At 37.8% G+C, this 18,279-nt stretch overlaps 1 protein-coding gene across 2 annotated transcripts; it reads right to left on the bottom strand.

Moving 5' to 3' along the window:
- Positions 1 to 1,688: 1,688 nt before the first annotated feature.
- Positions 1,689 to 9,653, bottom strand: LOC104243013 (protein DA1). Of its 2 annotated transcripts, none has more exons than XM_009798131.2 (12): positions 9,347 to 9,653; positions 8,569 to 8,720; positions 6,836 to 6,920; positions 6,222 to 6,441; positions 5,340 to 5,460; positions 4,670 to 4,753; positions 4,052 to 4,171; positions 3,761 to 3,973; positions 3,587 to 3,649; positions 3,350 to 3,468; positions 3,017 to 3,075; positions 1,689 to 2,227 (listed from the first exon to the last, which is right to left on the bottom strand). In XM_009798131.2, the coding sequence occupies exons 2-12, from the start codon at positions 8,677 to 8,679 to the stop codon at positions 1,917 to 1,919; spliced, it is 1,506 nt and encodes a 501-aa protein (XP_009796433.1). In that variant the 5' UTR covers positions 8,680 to 8,720; positions 9,347 to 9,653; the 3' UTR covers positions 1,689 to 1,916. The 2 variants fall into 2 exon arrangements, with proteins under 2 accessions (XP_009796433.1, XP_009796432.1); XM_009798130.2 differs by lacking the exon at positions 9,347 to 9,653 and adding an exon at positions 9,123 to 9,201.
- Positions 9,654 to 18,279: the final 8,626 nt, after the last annotated feature.

Raw genomic sequence — 18,279 nt, 5'->3', positions numbered from 1 at the left:
CAGTTCAACAGAAGAAGAAATAGTTGAGGTTGAAGGAATTAGGACTTTCACAAATTGAATAAATTCTTACAGCAAAGCAAATGTAGACGACAAAAATTATAGCAGAAGAAAGTTACTGGACTTCGATGACTAGTTTAAACAGAACACACTGTCAAAAACGCCGAAACAGACTCACCACCAAAAAAATTCGCAACCACAAACCAGCATCCAAGGGTAGTATCGATCAATACGGAATGCTCAGATATCTTCAATTTTGAGCTCTGATACCATGAAAACACTCGAATTCCTCATGAACTCGAGTAAAAAACTACAAGAGAAACTCTAATACAATTCGTGCGTATAGAGACAAAGGAGCATGAGATGAATAGAACTATTTTATTAATGTGTAATAGATGTACAAAATAATATGAAAGTCTGTATTTATATTTATACAACCCGGGTTGGGTAAAGAGTTAAATTAAAGAAACTGGGTCTACTAAGGAGGCTTCATTAGTTTCAGCTTCTTCAAGTGGGCCTCTCCTTCAATGGGCATGTGTATTGCTTCATGGGCTCCAACATTACTTGAACTGTGTACCATATTCACAAAACATTCTATTTCCTCTGCCTAACGAGAGGAATCAACAAAGAAAACAAAACGAGTCAACAATATTAACATGTGTATTTGAAAATAACCCTCAAGCTGAGTGTCCACATGAGTTCATTGAGGTGTTTATACTGATAATTACTGTTTCACCTCCGCCGGCAACTAAGGTTACGAGGAGACAAGAGGGGATGCACCATAAGAGTGCCGGATTCAACTGAACCCAGTACTTTCGACGCGGAACATAAATTTATATGTGAAAATCTATCAAAACTATAAAAACTAATAGATCGAACCTATAATTTTAGAAAATACAATGAGTTCAATGCTAAGAACATTGAAAATTAGACCCATAGAGTTCAATCCAAGATTCACCTCTGTGAGGAGAAGATCAAAGAATTTTTTTTTTACGTAGATGAAGTTGCTACTGTTTTTTTATTTTTAAATTCCCTCCCAATTTAGGAAAGTCTATAGTATTTTCACACTTCCCCTCCAGCGTGACTCGAACCCAAGACCTAACGATCGTAGGTGGAGGTGGCTGCTGGCTTTTGTTTGTTGTAAATCGTAGGTTTCTATGTAGCATTGTTTACTGCCTTTAAGAAAAGAAAGTCAAAGGAGCTCATTTACATCCTAGCAGTAGGGTACATCACCTGTAGTGGTGGCAATATGATTAAAAGAAAATATTTAATTACCCATATTATCTACTAAAAATAGATTGGATAATAAATTTTTTAAAAACGGATAAAATATGGATAAGAACTATATTATCCATTAAGAAAATGGTTAATCAATAGATAATTAATGAGTTTAACTTTTACATTTATAATGCCTCAAATTGGAGGTTCCTCAAGTTTGAGAGAATAGGAATTCTCCCAAAAGTGAACATATTCGAGAACCATATTATCAGTTGGTTAACCCTTTTTTATCCATATTTAATATGGATTGGGTCGGATAATCTATTCGTTTTTCATTACCCATTTTGACCCGTCAATTATCCAACCCGACCGGCCCATTTCCACTCCTAATCACCTGTGTTAGCATTGGGCGATCCCCTTTTCACTGTGGTCCTTTAATGTGCTATATTAAAGGCATAATGCAACAAAGGAAATCAAACTAACAAGACTTCATTAATTTTCTAAAAGAATGGATTTTGGTTTTGTGTCTATCCTTGTTTGTCGTGTTGAGATCACTCTACAAAGGTACTGAAAATTATATCTTTCCTGAACTTCTAAGGTATAATAATAATATGGCATGGTCCAAGGCACTAATATGAATGGACCAACCTTCTTTCTTGACAAATGAATGGAGTCTGCTTTCTAACCTTAAGCTCAATGTTTCAAAAAGGAAATGTTCCTGTCATCCGAATATGATCCAATGTCCTTTCTAGTCCGTATTTAAGCACTGCTTGGTTACCAGCTCTGAAGCCATTTCCGTAAATTGGTGAAGTGTCTGATTCAATCTGGTGTTTGAAAAAATCCCCGAGTTTCCTCTCAAAAGGAGATCTAATCCCCGGCTTCGACGATGACATGCCTGATGAAGTTGAAGCACCATTTCTGCTTGATATGGATGCAATTTGGGTTTCTAACCACATATGTGCTAGCACCTGGCAAATACCTTCTTCAACATCTTGGCTAAGAGTTCGATAGCCTATAATTGGACATATCGACCACATCAGAAACTCCAGGAGACCACATATAAAAGCTACTGCAGCCAATAATCGTAAGCAATAAACTGCACAGCTATCGGGATAGACAAACTCAAAAAAAGGAAAGTAACATTCCAATATGGGCAGAAAGATTTTAGATGGTCCAGTGAGAGCATTTCCTTAATGTTTTTCACATTCCACGCCAAAAGAACTTGTATTACATAACTTTTTTTGAATTTTAGGCTTTATATGTTTCTTGCCGACCCAATTTGTTTGGGACTAAGGCGTAGTTGTTATTGTAGTTGTTGTTCTTGTGTTTTTTTTCTTTCTTTTAATCTCGTTCTTTTTTATGCCATTGACGATTACTTCCCATTTTATCCAGAAAAATATCCCTGTTACATTCAATCTCAGACTGTCTACGTGCATTTTTCTCTTTTTAATATTTGAGCTCCACTGAAATACGATCACACTTATCTTAATTATCACTTCTGTTTACTGCATCTCTTCTTTTTTAGTACTTTTTTCTTTTATTGGAAGTGGGAAGAAATTTAAAGAAGGGCAAATAAACAAAATGATTCTAATGAGTTGTAGCAGAGAATCCAAGATATATACACTAATGAAAAAAGTGAGGGGGATGGGAGAGGAAAAAGTGGTTCCACAATAGAATTGTGTGTTATGTAATACTGAGATTTACTACTATTCTAGAGAAGCAGCCATTATATTAGGGGCAGACCAAAAAGAAAAAGATGGGCACACAAATTAGGAAGGAAGAGCTAGAAATGAGAATGCACCTCTTAGTCGAAGCCATGCATGCATCATCTCATGCGCAAGGATAGACCCAGTCAGCAACCTGCATAGATGTATGTCATAAATCGAAAGTAACATACAATCTATTCAACTTTTTCGACAACCCTAGTAAGGGACATTCTATTTTTTGCTTTGCTTAATGCCTACTTTGCAGTGCATCATTAACACAAAAATAATTTTGATTTGTTTTTGATCTCTTGAGATATACTGAAAGGACACAGGTGATTCTGACTAACCAAACAGGTTTGTTAAAACAGAATGTTAAAACGGTAGCATTCCGATGCACAGCTTTGAAGAGCAAAGTAATAAAACAGTACCTAGGTAGACCGTATAAGATAAGAATTGCAGTCACTTCACAGCGGCGTGTCAATTTATAAGGTTCCGTTCTCATGTCCATGACCCGATTTCCAGCTCCGATTCTTGGCCGCCTCAGAATCTGCCAATTTTAGAGGTAAGTAAGAGCTGTTTTTTACCATTTGAACAAAAAGAAATTTAAGTTTTCAGTTTTCAAAACCATGAAGAGAGAAGAAATGGAAATCACTTAAAGTCCTTACAGTGCTGATAGTTTGTTCCTCAGAAAGGCAAAGTCCTCTTGTCTCAGGCATGTGGTGATACCCCTAGCAAAAGGGATGAAAACCAAACATAAAGCGACATATTTTTCACTCCAGAAACAATATGGAGAAATACAAGTATGAAAAGGGAAGAAATTCGGCAACATAAAAACTTACATGTCTCTCTCCATCCATAGCCTCATTCAGTGCTTGCCTCTCAACCAGAAGCAGAGGAACTTTCTGTTCCACTTTCATATTTAGCCCTTCATAGAATTCTTGTATATCATAATAAAGGGGTTGACACTGACTCGTATCCATTATGGCAGAGTCCAAGCACTCGAGACAAAGCTTTCTACCATCATCAAGGGCAATATATCTAGTATCCCGTGGCTGCATGCAAACCAAAATTGCTACTCTTTATTAAAAGTTAATTACAAGGATTTGGCTGTTCTGTTTCATCAGCCTTACCTCCATTCGCTCGCAGCTACAGCAACGGGGTGTACCATCATGCTCATGAAAAGGACAATACTTCTGGGACCAAAATGGATGTGCTCTGTATTCAATAAGACCAGCTGCATTTGTTGGAATCTGGACAGGTAGGAAACACTTAATGAATATTAAAGAAATGATGCATTTTCAGCAGCTAGAGGTTTCTTAAATGACAAGAGATAGCCAATACCAAAGTTACTGTAATAAGAGGTCAAAACAGAAAATTTCGTAAAATGATTCTCAGGTTGCTAGATTACCTCAATGATCTTACTAGTTGAAATGTTGAGAGACCTACCACACACCTATTACGCTAGGAAGACCCATAATTTAACTATACAGACACATGACATTTACAGTAGAAAAGGCAGAACAACCCATGATTTCAAGACCAGAAAAGACAGAACTTCAGAAATTTGGTAGGATAAGAAACTTAGGATCAAAATCAAGATTTTTCTTTTCTACAGTTATTTTAAGGACTACTTAGAATAGTCTATGTACAACCTCATCGACATTAATCAAGCAATAAGGAAACAGTATATATGGGCAGAAAGCGGTGTTTATTGCCACAGCAGCTAATAACAATCATTTCATACTTACAAAGTGTTTGCAGACATCACATTTGGGGTGATAATGCTCCTTGTAGCAAGTTTTGTGATAGGGATAGTTCCCAGACATTGAGAACTGCACAGTTAATACATCCAAAAGTTAAATAGATTTCATGAATATACTTGTCATCTAAAATATTCTATCGCTTCACAGATGATCGCCAGTTTATGTTCATTACCCAAGACACTATATGATAACTGCCAACAACTATATCAGTACTCGGTTATAGAATGCATTGAATACCTTATGGACGATGCATATATATTACAAAAAAATATTATCTTGCCATTGAATTTTCCAAAAATTGGTTCCTATCGCTTCTCTTATTTTCAGAATGAGCACATTGCTTTCTGATGGTCAGGCATTTTCCAAAGTAGCATTTTATAATAAGTCATATACTTTGTAAATGACTGCTTCGTAAGTAGGTGTGTAGTAATCTATAGTGCATATCTGCTCGCCCCCCCCCCCAACCCCACCCTCGGTGGCACCTTTTTCACGCCTTAAAGTATTCAATTCTTGTTTGGTTGCCGAAATTTCCAAAATCAACATTTCATGCTTTGACTTGGCACCTTTTTTGTGAAAACAGTTGGAAAAACAAAAACAGTAGACACCACAATAACAAGGCTGAACTAGAAAATTAAAAAATTACACAGTACTTCACCTCGTAATCAGATATTGGTTGGTTACAGGCATGGCATCTAAAACATTCTGGATGCCATACGGCTCCCATGCAACTCAAAAACCGTCCATGACCTATTTCAGTGCTACAACCTGCACATACCCTACCACAGAAAAAGATAGTATGTATTATGTCTAAAAGATGTTGATTCAATTCTTAATGTCTTATAACTAACTTCTGTATTTGCTTATACGATGAATTCAGAATGTTCACTGAAATCCATAGGCTCACTTTAGAATTCTTACAGACCACTATCGAATTCAGCCATACAGTGACACAAGTACACACATGAAGGAGAGAGTAAAGCTAGGAAAGACTGGAGAACAGGGTAGAATACAATGACGACAAAATCAAAGGAATTATACCTCCCTTCTCTTGCGTCTCGCCATGCCATCCACAATTAAAAGCAAAAGACATAATCAAAGGATTGATCCTTTTCAAAGGGTCAAAATTAAAACGTTTTGTTCCTCAAACTGATAATACAAATTTCTACATAATGACACCTACAACTAAATTTAGAAGGTGAAAAGAAAAAGAGAGAAAAGAAATCATGTTGATCAAGAAGGAAACACGTAAAATATCTAGGGTTTTATGTTTATGGTAATTAATAGCAGCAACTGCAACTTTAACTACCTAAACCACAAGCTTTCAAGATACGTCCATTTTACTTTTGGATTTTCCACCTAGCTCTTCCACTGTACATATTAGCTGACTTCAAAGGAAATTTAACAAAAAAATATAGACTAATAAAATACTGCAAGAATGGAGATGATGGAGCCCCAAGACACACAGTAAGATGAGGTTTGGCAGTGGTGTATTCTGGAGTTAAAATGTTTCCAAAACATTGACAAAGATTTCAAATACCTAAAGCTTGCAGAATATGGGAAAGGTATTGGATGATAGAAGTTTCCATTTCCATATCCATTCCCGCTTCCGATATCGTTTCTGCTTACATGCCCATTACCATATCCATTCCCACTTCCAAGATCATTTCTGCTTATATGCTGAGGTGGAGATTCGACGTTCAAGCTCTCCTGCAGAGCTCTGGCAAGTTGTTCATCTTCTTTCAGTTGTGATTCACTGTCTGGCAAACATCAAAGTAAAGGAACAATTAGCAAAATCAAGCAAAACTTTTTTTGCCAAGTAAATAAACTCGCGCAGCTAGTTCCCAAAATCATCCATGGAATGCTTGAGTCGACTCTAATAGCTGAGCTAACATAAAGAAGTTTGACTCTTCATAGAATAAGAAGTATGTCAATAGAACAAAAGCAGTATACTATGGATGAGCTAAACTATGCATCTATGGACATTCTCAGTAGCCTTGAAACACATAATGGAAAGTTTGGGTTCCAAATTATGTCAGCAGTGAACTCGACTGAAACTGGGATATCATGCTTTTGATTATGAGAGTATAGGAGAGACCTCAAAAGGAATGCAAACTTTCAATTTTAATTCTTTAAGAAGCAACTAATACTCACCAACCACAGGTTTCCCTTTCTGGTCCTCCTCTGAGAGCGAGATTGCAATAGCTCGGTCTATTTCTTCAGTCTCTGACCAAGAGTCCTAGAGCACACAAATGGTTCAAACACAGTATAGAATATCAACACGATATGCTTATCAAAAAAAGAAAAATATAGACACGGTATAAATATGACATGTTCAAATGATCTTTTATAGTTCGGAGAGGATATCGATCATTTATTGGCAATGGGAAGTAACATACATTACAAGATAAGAACCAAATTTAGCACAAAATAAAGTATCAAGGATGTGTATAAAGTTGGCGCTAGTGCGCTACACTTTTTAGTGACTTACAACAACAACAACAACGACCCAATATAATCCCACAAGTAGGGTTTGGGGAGGGTAGTGTGTACGCAGACCTTACCTCTACCCCGATGGGGTAGAGAGGCTGTTTCCGATAGACCCTCGGCTCAAGAAGACGAAAAAACGAAAAGAGACAATATATCAGTACCATCAATAAAAAACCATGGAAATAATAACATCACAAGAACCAGTGAATAGATGGAAAGCAGAGATAATAACCAGTAAATACGGTCCGACACTATGAAAACGGAATAGTATGAACACAACACTGACCGCTAGCAGTCTATGACTAAATCCTGTCAGCCTAGCCTCACACTGGTAGACTAAATATGCTCAACTACCTCCTAACCTCCACACTTTTTAGTGACTTAATAGTTACAAAATCCTGTGAACAAAATTTTGATGAAAAATTAGCATATCAACATGGTGGATTATTATGGATTCATGTTTAAGCAGGTCTAAATTATAACACATTGTAAATCATGTACGTCAATTCACTTTATCCAGAAAATTCAGAAAACAATGCGATTTTTTTTTGTTTTGAGATTAATATCAATATGAAGGACTTCTAGTATAAACGAATTTTATTAATGAGAGAACAAGACAGTGCAAGGCTACAAGCAGGGATGGACAAAGATGTCCAAGTTACAAAGGTCAAAATTAAATACAAGCTTCAAATGACCATGCAACAACAAGCAAATTAGATAAATCAATCTCATCAAAAGCATCCGTCCAGTCACTCATCCTAGAAGCCAAGAAGAGCAGTCACTAATTTGCATGAGCCAAAACGATTACCAAATGGGGCACTGGATTCATAATGTCCACAGAAAGCTCACATCTAAATCAGCTTCAACAACTTCATTAGAAGCATACTATTTCAAAGCCTTCTTCACATTGCCTATGGCAAGTTAAGATTGTACGGCCTGTTAGCGCTTAGACAAATGTCACCCTAGACTTTAGAATGGACTTTTAGTATTCAAGTAAGTGGACTTATAAACTTATGCTTCGATGAGCCGAGGGTCTATTGGAAACTGCCTCTCTATCTCCACGAGGTAGGATAAGGTCTGCATACACACTACCCTCCCCAGACCCCACTATGTGGGATTACATTGGGTTTGTTGTTCTGGTTGTTGTTGGACTTATAAACTTGGAATCAAGTAAACACCCCTGCCTTTTGCCATGAACAGAACCAGTAAAATATAAGCCACATTAACTATTAAGCTGATAATTATAAGCCCTTACACTTGCTAAGTTTTGGTAATATGAATTCCCAAATACTCTGAACGATATCAGAAATAAAGTAAACAATTCAAAGGTATGTCGGGTGGACACTAGTCTATCTGGATGATGAGCTCATTGCACACTAGTTTAGCGCAACACTTACCCCAGGTGTAGATTGGTGATCCTCTTCTTTATGTCCTTCACATCTCCAGTCATATTGGCCTTCCGAAACTTTATGGTTGGAACCTTTGAAAATTTTGCTCAGCCAGCCCATTAAGTGAAATGCTAGTGGCTCATTGTCAGCAATGCTTTTACCTGCAGGAACACATGAATATAGTGCCAACGTATATACATAACAAAATTAATTTTCAACACTAAAATATCCAGCTCAACATTTGAGCTGCTAGTCATGACACACAATAAAACTTATTCATCTCTCCACTTGCGAAATTCATGGCGTGCCAATGTGAACGCAAAATTGGGAAAATTCCCATATGCTTTCAATTTTCTCATATAGACCAACTAACACCCTTTGGTTTTTTGATCATCAATGTGATCGGACCACAAACATCTAACTCAATTAAAATGAATTAAAAACATGGAGATGACATCAATATAGCATTCAGTCCTTTCATTTTTTTGATGAATTAACTTTGAATATGTAACTAAACTAAAAAAAACAACAGATCATATAAGAAATAGACAAAAATCACCTACCACCCATACCAAAAAAGGAGCTTAAAACTCAAGAATTCAGAAGGGGTTATGTAAAATTTGCAGGAAACACAAGAAAAATATATTATTCATAAGAACAAAGTATTTATAAGCAAGCAGCTATGAACCCAAAAAAAAAGTTAGATTCTTCCAGCTCAACATGTCCATTTTAACAATCAAAAACATAACATTCGGATTAAACAAATAAAAAGAGATAAATAACTCACCTTGAACCAAAAGAGCCCTAGAATCTGCAACAATTAGCAAAAAGAAAAAGTACCCAGATCAATTAGCTAAAGATTATTCCTTTTATTGCCCTTTTTTATTTCTTTTTTCAATCCAAAAGAATCTTTTTTTTACTTTTTCCTCAGAAGTCACCCCCATTCAAGCATTTATCCGTGTATATTGAAGCAATTGATATTAATGATTTAAAAAATTGATTATTTTTCAAACTCTATTTACTCACGGAATCAAGCTTGAAAAGAAGAAAAAAGAAAAATTATGTACAGAGCAAATGTACGCTATTGAAGAGACGTTTAAATATACTCTCTTTTAAAACTTATATATGCCTAAACATGGACTTTGGTCAAAGCGATACTATTATGTTTAAGTTTAGATTACATTTGTAATTTATAAAAGTATTTTAGTCAGTTTAATAGATTATATATAAAAAAAATTATCTTTAAATTTTATTCTTAAAAAGAAAATTATAATTGTACAAATATATATATATATATATATATATATATATATATATTAATTTATATTATAAATTTTAAAAAGTCTTTTTTTTTTTAAATATGTACTCAATCAATGGACAAACATCACTTTTAGCTCGCAGCCGAAACTATTTATATTCGTAGCCACAATGTCATGAGAGCTCACCTATTTATAAAAAATATATATTTTCGACTATTATTTTTAGAGCAGTTATATAATGTCATTTTTCCATCAATATTGTCACATAAATGAGGATTTAGCTGGAGGGGTACTTGTTATGTTTATGCTATGGTTTAATATTTTAGAAAAATTATGATAATTAGACTATACGTAAATTCAAGTTGAAAAACGAGGAGTCAAAGAAAGAGGTTTGGGTTTACATTTCTGTTTGAGATATTAAAATAAATTGACTTAATCCTCTTTTGGGTTTTTTGTGCGTGTGGACTGCCAAATGGAAAAATCGCAGAAGTTAATACGTCGGGTGGGTCCTTTCATTATTTTTAGTATCTTTTTCCCCCCAAAACTTTCATGCTTTTTATCACTGGCACGCAAGTTTCAAACTTTATATTTTTATATTTTGGAAAGGTAACACGTCAATTTTTTTAAGTTTTGGACCTCTATGCGAGTATAATGAGAAATTTTCACTTTTTTTTTAGAAGAAACTTTCCTTAGATTGTGGATTCATTTTAAGAAAGAGGTCAAAAGTTTAAATTGTACTGTGTAATTGTGCCAAGTGTTAACAATGCTAACAAAATATTAGGATTTCTCTGTAGCAATAGCTAATAAGCCATGTGAACCCCTCTCATAGGTGATTGGGAAGGGAAAACACTAAAATAAAAGCCCTTATTATTATTAAACATAGTTATTTTTAAAGTGCAAATGAAATATCAGACTTTGTTAACTTGAGCTAGAATGAGTAATTGAAACACTTCATGACATATGCAACAACAATTACCATTGATCAAATTTGAAGAATCTAGAGAGAGAGAAAAAATGAGCTGGGTACAGTTAGGAAGAAAGTCGGTTATGTTCAAGTGTGTATCTAGTTTCCAGATTCACTGTACTATATAATAACCCAATTTACATATACAACTAACTACCCCGAACTTTCTTCAATTATATTTTGACCCCTGACTCTCAATACTCCCCCTCAAGCTGGAGTGTTAGAGACATTAAGCACTCTAAACTTGGAGAGTAGTAGCTGGTGTTGTACTGTTCCAAAGCCCTTGGTCATCAAGTCAGCTAATTGTTGCTTGGATGGAATGTAGTTGGTAGTAATCAGGCCTGCCTTGATTTTTTTCTCTCACAAAATGACAATCGATCTCTATATGATGTGTCCTCTCATGAAAGATAGGATTTGCTGTTATTTGTATCGCAACTTTGCTATCACATGTAGATGTACTGGCTTCTGCACTTTCACTCCCAATAATCTTGTTTCCCAAATGATTTCTACAACTACAACTGCCATGCTCCTGTATTTTGCTTCTGCCGAGCTTCTACTAACTGTTTGTTGTTTCTTAGATTTTCAAGACAACAATGAGTCTCCCAACTTCACAACATAGCCTGTGATTGATCTCCTAGTATTGGGGAAAGCAGCCCAATCAGAGTCATAGTAAGCTGTGAGTGTATGAGTTTTCCTTTCTTCAAGAATACACCAAGGGCTGGTGAACCTTTGATGTATCTTATAATCCTCATTGTTGCATTCAAATGAGACTATTTTGGCATTTGCATAAATTGGCTCAAAACCTGCACTGCAAAGCATAGGACTGGTCTTGTGATTGTCAAATACAACAACTTCCTTATTAGTTTCTGATATGTTGTTATATCTTCCAACTCTACATCTTCAATGATTCCCATATGCTTATCATAGTCTATAGTTATTAGCTTGTGATAGAGTTCCATTGGTGTGGAAACAGGTTTACAACCGCTAAGCCCTACTTCAGATATCAACTCCAAAGCATATTTTCTATGATTAAGAACTATTCCTTCTTTTGGCCTTATCACTTCTATACCCAAAAAATACCTTAGTTCCCCCAAGTCCTTTATCTTGAAGTTACCATGCAAGGAATCTTTTACCTCGTGTATCAGGTCAATATTACTACCTATAATTAATAGGTCATCCACATACACCAGAATGATTATAATATAAGCTCATTTTTTCTTAGTAAAAAGAGAATAATCATATGGACTTTGTATATATCCAGCTTGCACAAGAGTAGTAGTTAGTTTTATGTTCCACTGTCTAAAAGCTTGTTTGATTCCATATAGGGTTTTCAACAACCTGCAGACCTTGTACTGTCCCTGTTGCTAGAAACCCTGAACCATTTTCATGTAGACTTCTTCCTCCAAGTCACCTTGGAGGAATGCATTATTAACATCCATCTGAAATAACGGCCAGTCATTTGATGTTGCTACTGCAATGACTGTCCTAATTGTGACCATTTTTGCCACAGGTGAGAAAGTTTCATGGTAGTCGAGCCCTTCCTGTTGAGTGTATCCCTTGCCTACTAACTTTGCTTTGAATCTATCAACCTCTCCATTTGCCTTGTATTTAATCTTGTACACCCATTTTGACCCACTATTTGCTTTCTTGGTGGTAAGGATACCACCTTCCAAGTCTGATTTTTCCCAAGAGCTTTAGCCTTCTGCTTCATTACCTCAATCTAATTCCTGTCAGTTGCAGCTTCCTAGAAGCTTCTAGGTTCAGTGAGAACTAAGAAAGCTTGTAGATAAGACTGATATGGGGTAGACAGGTGTGAATAGCCAACATGATTGGATATGGAATATTTGTGTTGGTGCATTGAGGAACACCATCTTGTGGCATAACTGTGGGTGCAGGTTGCTCATTAGTTTCAGTAACTACTGGCTCAGTTGCTCACTAGCTTCATCAGTTGATTCAATAACATCTGGAATATGATGATCATGTAATGGAGCATCCACAATGTCAAACTCAACATTATCTTCAGAGAGGGAGGCATCTGCAGGAGGTGCTAGAGATATGGGGTGATCATGAGAATTAGTGTCAGCATTGTTATAGGGATCAGATATTATGAGCTGAGTTGGTTGCTGAAGAAATGGATCACCTTGTTCAACAATTGTCATTTTGAAAGGGAAGTAGTCTTATCTAAACTGAACATCTCTACTAACATAAAAGGACTGTGTCTTTATATCATATAACACATATCCCTTCTGAGTTTCAGCATAACTTGTGAAGACTGTCTTCCTTGTTGTAGGTGCAAATTTGTCTCCTTTAGGCAGATAGCTTGCATAACATAAGTAGCCAAAGACCCTTAGATGATTCAATCTGCTAATCTTGCCATATAATAATTCAAAAAGTATTTTTCCTGCCAACACTGATGAAGGTATTCTATTGATCAAATATACAACAGTCATCACACAGTCACCCCAAAATTTGATAGGAACCCCACTCTGAAACTTCAGTGCCCTGGCTACTTCCAAGATGTGTTTGTGCTTCTTTTCTACCATCCCATTTTGTTGGGGTATATAAGGACAACTACGTTGGTGTAAAATACCAAGAGATGACAGCAATTCATTGCACTGTGCATTTAAGAACTCAGTCCCATTATCAGATCTTACAATCTTAACATACACACACCAAACTAATTCTGAATTAAAGACAGAAAATTCTTCAACACAACACAAACTTCATATTTTGATTGAATCAAACAGGCCCAAGTGTATCTGTTGAAATCATCAAAAACTGTAACAAAATACCTTTTCTTATCATAAGTGCGTACCTTATATGTCCACAAACATCTAGGTGAACAAGTTCCAAAATATTAGTGGACTTAGAATTGGTAACAGGAAATGGCAATCTATATTGTTTAGCTAAATGACATATAGTGCAAGATTCTAATTGTCTCGTGTTTATTCTGCCTTGTAGAGATGAAAAGTGTTGCATAGTTTTTAATGAAGCATGACCTAGCCTGAAGTGCCAAAGTGCACTCTCATGTGTTCTTTTGATACTAATCCAGCTGCTATTGCTACACCCATTTCCTTCAGCATATACAAACCTCTAGACTTCTTACCAATTCCCAATACCTTGCCATTGTAAAGCTCCTGTAATAAACAGAAGTCAGGATAAAATCCAACAAAGTATCTAAGGTCCTCTATTAACTTTGCTACAGATAATAGATTAAACTTAAAATCTGGCACATATAAGACATCCTTAATACATTGATCTTCTAAAATCACTGCATCCCTTGTGTGTGTTATCTCACCTCTACTTCCTATTAGTAATTGCACGTCATTTCCTTCCTTTGTCTCTAATCCTTTTGTATTGTTTAAAACCTCCTTAATGCAAGTAATGTGGTGTGTTGCTCCAGAGTCTACTATACACTCTCTTAAGGAAGCACTAGATAATAAAGCAACAATACCTGTCATATCGATATAACTCTCACCACCGGATGGTTTGTTCAGCAATCACACCAGTTGTTTATATTATTCTTCTGTCAGGACGTGTCCTTGTGGAAGGCTTCCACCACGGTTGCTTTCGTCTACAGCTGCATTATTGATATAGGTTCTTCCTCCTGCTCCTGCTGGTTTCCTTTTACTCTTGAAATTAGCTGGATATCCAACAATTTTATAACAGTGTTCCTTTAGGTGTCCTTTGTACCCACAATGCTCACAGACTAGCCCTGCTTTCTTAGGCTTGAAGCCTTGGGTCCTCCCTGCCAACATAGTTAAGGAATCTCTATTTGCATCATCAACACCCAAGTATCTTTGAGTCTCTTCCGTTGTTACTATTGCATATGCCTCATTTATAGTAACTACAGGTCTTTTTAGCAGTACATTACTCCTCACATTACTATAGATTTCTATAACGACCCGGCCAGTCATTTCGTGAGTTATAGCCCAATTTCCCCCATTTCTGCTTCCTTTTTTGTTCCTCAGTTGTATTTAATCATATCGTGTTGGATGGTTTGGGTCCGGAGTGGTTTCAGTGTAGTATGAGACACTTAGTCTCTTTATGAGAAGCTTAAGTTGGAAAAGTCAACCGAATGTTGACTTATGAGTAAACAATCTCGGATGTGAATTATGATAGTTTTGTTAGCTCCATTAGGTAATTTTGGGCTTAGGAGCACGTTCGGAATGTAATTTGAAGGTCTGTGGTAGAATTAGGCTTGAATTGGCGAAAATTGTAATTTGGCATATTTGGTCGGCAGTGGAAATTTTGATATCAAGGTCGGAATGAAATTTTGGAAGTTAGGGTAGGTTTGTATTATCATTTGTGATGTGTGTGCAAAAGTTTAGGTCATTCGGAGGTGATTTAGTAGGTTTCGGCGTCGTTTGAGGAATTTGAAAGTTTAGAAGTTCTTAGGCTTGAATTTGAGGGTAATTTGGTGTTCTGATATTGTTTTGAGTGTTCCGAAGGTTCGACTAAGTTTGTATGTTAATATGTGACTTGTTGGTATTATTGGTTGAGGTCGCGAGGGCCTCGGGTATATTTCGTATGGTTGGCGGATTGGTTTTTGGTGTCGGGAGATAGTTGTTGCTGCTGATTTATGAAGTTTGCTGTTGTTTCCGCACCTGCGGATGGGGAGACGCAGGTGCAAGGTCGTAGGTGCAGGTGCAGGTGCAAGGTCGCTGGAGTCGCAGATGCGGAGGATTTGTCGCATCTGCGGGCCCGCAGGTGCGAATCGCACCTGGGCGCAAGTGTGGCTTTGAAAACTTAAGTGACTTCCGCAGAAGCGGCACTGCAAGTGTGCAATTTAGGCCGCAAGTGCCGAAAAGCCTGGGATGAAAGTATAAATTGAACCTTTCGCGAATTTTGCTCATTTGCACCATTTTTAAGACGGGTTTGGAGCTTGAGGTGATTTTGAAGAGGGATTCAAGGGATTATCTGTGAGGTAAGTTGCTTGAACCCTAATACTCGTATATGTGGTGATTTTTCATTGTTTAATCATGTAATTAGTGAAGATTAGGAGTGAAAATGAGGGGTTAGGGCTTGGTTATTGGAGAGTTTGATTTGAGGATTTGAGAGACCATTTGATGTCGAATTTTGATGAATTTGGTATGAGTAGACTCGTGAGTGAATGGGCTTTCTAGTTTTGTGGCTTTTTTCGGATTCTGAGATGTGGGCCCGAGGGGCGGGTTTGAGTGGATTTCGGGATTTGCGTCTAATTTAATAGTTTTTCTTGTGGAATTCATCCCATTAGTGCATATTGATTGTATTGTTCTGGTCGTGAATAGATTTGAAGCGACTGGAGGCCGAGTCGAGGGGTAAGAGCATCGTGGAGTAGAGATTTGATCGGCTTGAGGTAAGTAACGATTGTAAATCTAGTTCTGAGGGTATGAAATCTATACTCAGTCATGTTATACTTATTGCTTTCGTAACTCAGTCTTTAATACTCTATTTAGGTGAATATAAATGTTATTTTGGGCTGAGTACCCTATTTTTACTGAGAGATCGAGTGGCTTGAGAGGTTTATGACTGAGTGAGGCCATGTGCCTGATTTGTGAGGATATTTATAGGATCGGGCTGCACGCCGCAACATGTTTTGATATAGGTGAGGACCTGATTGATTGATGCCATGAGTTGGCTTGTTATAGCGCTTGGGCTGAAGGAGCCCCTCCAGAGTCTGTACATCCCCAGTGAGCGCAGGTACCTACTGAGTGCCGAGTGCTGAGTGCTGAGTAACTGGGAGGCATGAGTGATGGTAAGATATGCCCGAGGGGATGTATACGAGTTATTGTGAGGTTTACCTGAGGGGCTATTTACGAGTGACTATGAGGTTTGCCCGAGGGGTTGTTTATGATTTCATGATCTGTGCTCACCTTTGCATTGAGCTTTTGTTTGGAAATTGTTGAAACATATCTTTAAATGATTTTTACTAGAACTGGATTTTAAACGAGATGATTTGATTTAAACCTTGATTTAAAGGCATGTTGTATTTTACTGAGATTTCATGATATGAACTTTAAATGTTTTGTTGCTCGTCACTACTTCGCAGCCTTTATTTACTATTGTTACTTACTGAGTTGACGTACTTACGTTACTCCCTGCACCTTGTGTGTAGATCCAGGCATATCAGGACCCGGTAGCAATTGTTGACTATTCCAGCTATATATCTTCTCGGAGTTAGCAAGGTAGTTGCTGGCGATCGCAACCCTGCTCTTCTCCCTCCTATCTTCCTATAGTAGTTTGTAGTTACTTTCCAGACTGTGTTAGTCTCAGTTTTTGGACAAATTGTAGTAGATACTCATGACTGGTGAGGACACGTGCTACCGGCCAGGACGGACGGCCACCAGTACCACCAGTTTAGGCTGTGAGAGGCCGAGGTCGCGGTCGAGGTCGTGGTAAAGGCAGGGGTGTAGCCCGCGTAGCAGCTAGGAAAGCACCTACTAATCTACCAGCTGCCATAATTCATGATCAGGTCCTAGTTGTGGATGCTCCAGCGGGACTAGCTCAGGCACCGGTTGTGCCTATTGTTATTCCAGGTCTCCAGGAGACCTTAGCTTAGATTCTGACCATATGTACCAGTCTTGCTCAAGCGATCGCTACTTCTACCACGACAGCTACTTCCCAATCCAGGGGAGGAACTTAGACTCCTGCCGCTCATATACCTGAGTAGGTTGTTCAGGGACTATAGACACCGGAGGCACCACCAGCCCAATCGGTTGCACCTGCTTAGGATTGTGTGGTTCCAGTCATGCCTGATGACGAGCAATATAGATTTGAGAGGTTTGGTAGACTTTAGCCTCCAATTTTCAGTGGTACAGAGGGCGAGGATGCCCAGGGTTTCTTGGACAAGTATTAGAGGATTCTCCGTACAACGGGTATTCTAGAGACCAGTGTGGTCTCGTTTACTACCTTTCAGTTCTTGGCATCTGCCTTTACTTGGTGGGAGGCTTATCAGAGGCGTAGGCTTGTTGGTGCAGCGCCCCTTACCTGGCAACAGTTCTCCGTTCTCTTTCTGGAGAAGTATGTGCTGCAGTCCTACAGAGAGGAGATGCGCAAGCAGTTTGAGAAGTTGCGTTAGGATGATGTGACTGTGATGCAGTATGAGATAAGGTTCTCGGAATTAGCCTGTCATGCTATTTGGTTGGTTCTGATAGACAGGGAGAGGATCAAGAGGTTCATGGATGGCCTCACATATCAGTTGCGAATTCTTATGACTAGAGAGAGGGTGTCTGGTGCTTCTTTTAAGGAGGTTGTTAACATTGCTCGGGACATAAAGTTGATTCGCCGTCAGGAGTGATTGGAGAGGGAGGCCAAGAGGCCTCGTGGATCTGGTAGTTTTGGTGGTGCTCCTCATGAGGGTCAGTTCTAGCACGGTAGAGGTCATCCATTCAGACATGCTCAGTCAGCTCAACCAGTTCACCATGGGGCATCATCGGGCCATGGTTCTCACAATTCTCATCAAGGCCATTCATCACTTAATGTCTTCCCAACTCATAGTTCATCCTGTACTCCATC

This window comes from Nicotiana sylvestris, chromosome 4 (genome assembly GCF_000393655.2).
Source record: "Nicotiana sylvestris chromosome 4, ASM39365v2, whole genome shotgun sequence".
NCBI classification, from domain to species: domain Eukaryota; kingdom Viridiplantae; phylum Streptophyta; class Magnoliopsida; order Solanales; family Solanaceae; genus Nicotiana; species Nicotiana sylvestris.
The sequence above is the reverse complement of the archived record's forward strand: the minus strand, read 5'-3'. Positions and strand labels throughout refer to the sequence as shown.

Coding starts and splice junctions, on each gene's coding strand:
- LOC104243013 (XM_009798130.2), bottom strand. Junction 6,442..6,835: donor GAAAGGGAAACCTGTGGTTG/GTGAGTATTAGT, acceptor GATGTTTGCCAG/ACAGTGAATCACAACTGAAA. Junction 5,461..6,221: donor CCATATTCTGCAAGCTTTAG/GTATTTGAAATC, acceptor TTTCTGTGGTAG/GGTATGTGCAGGTTGTAGCA.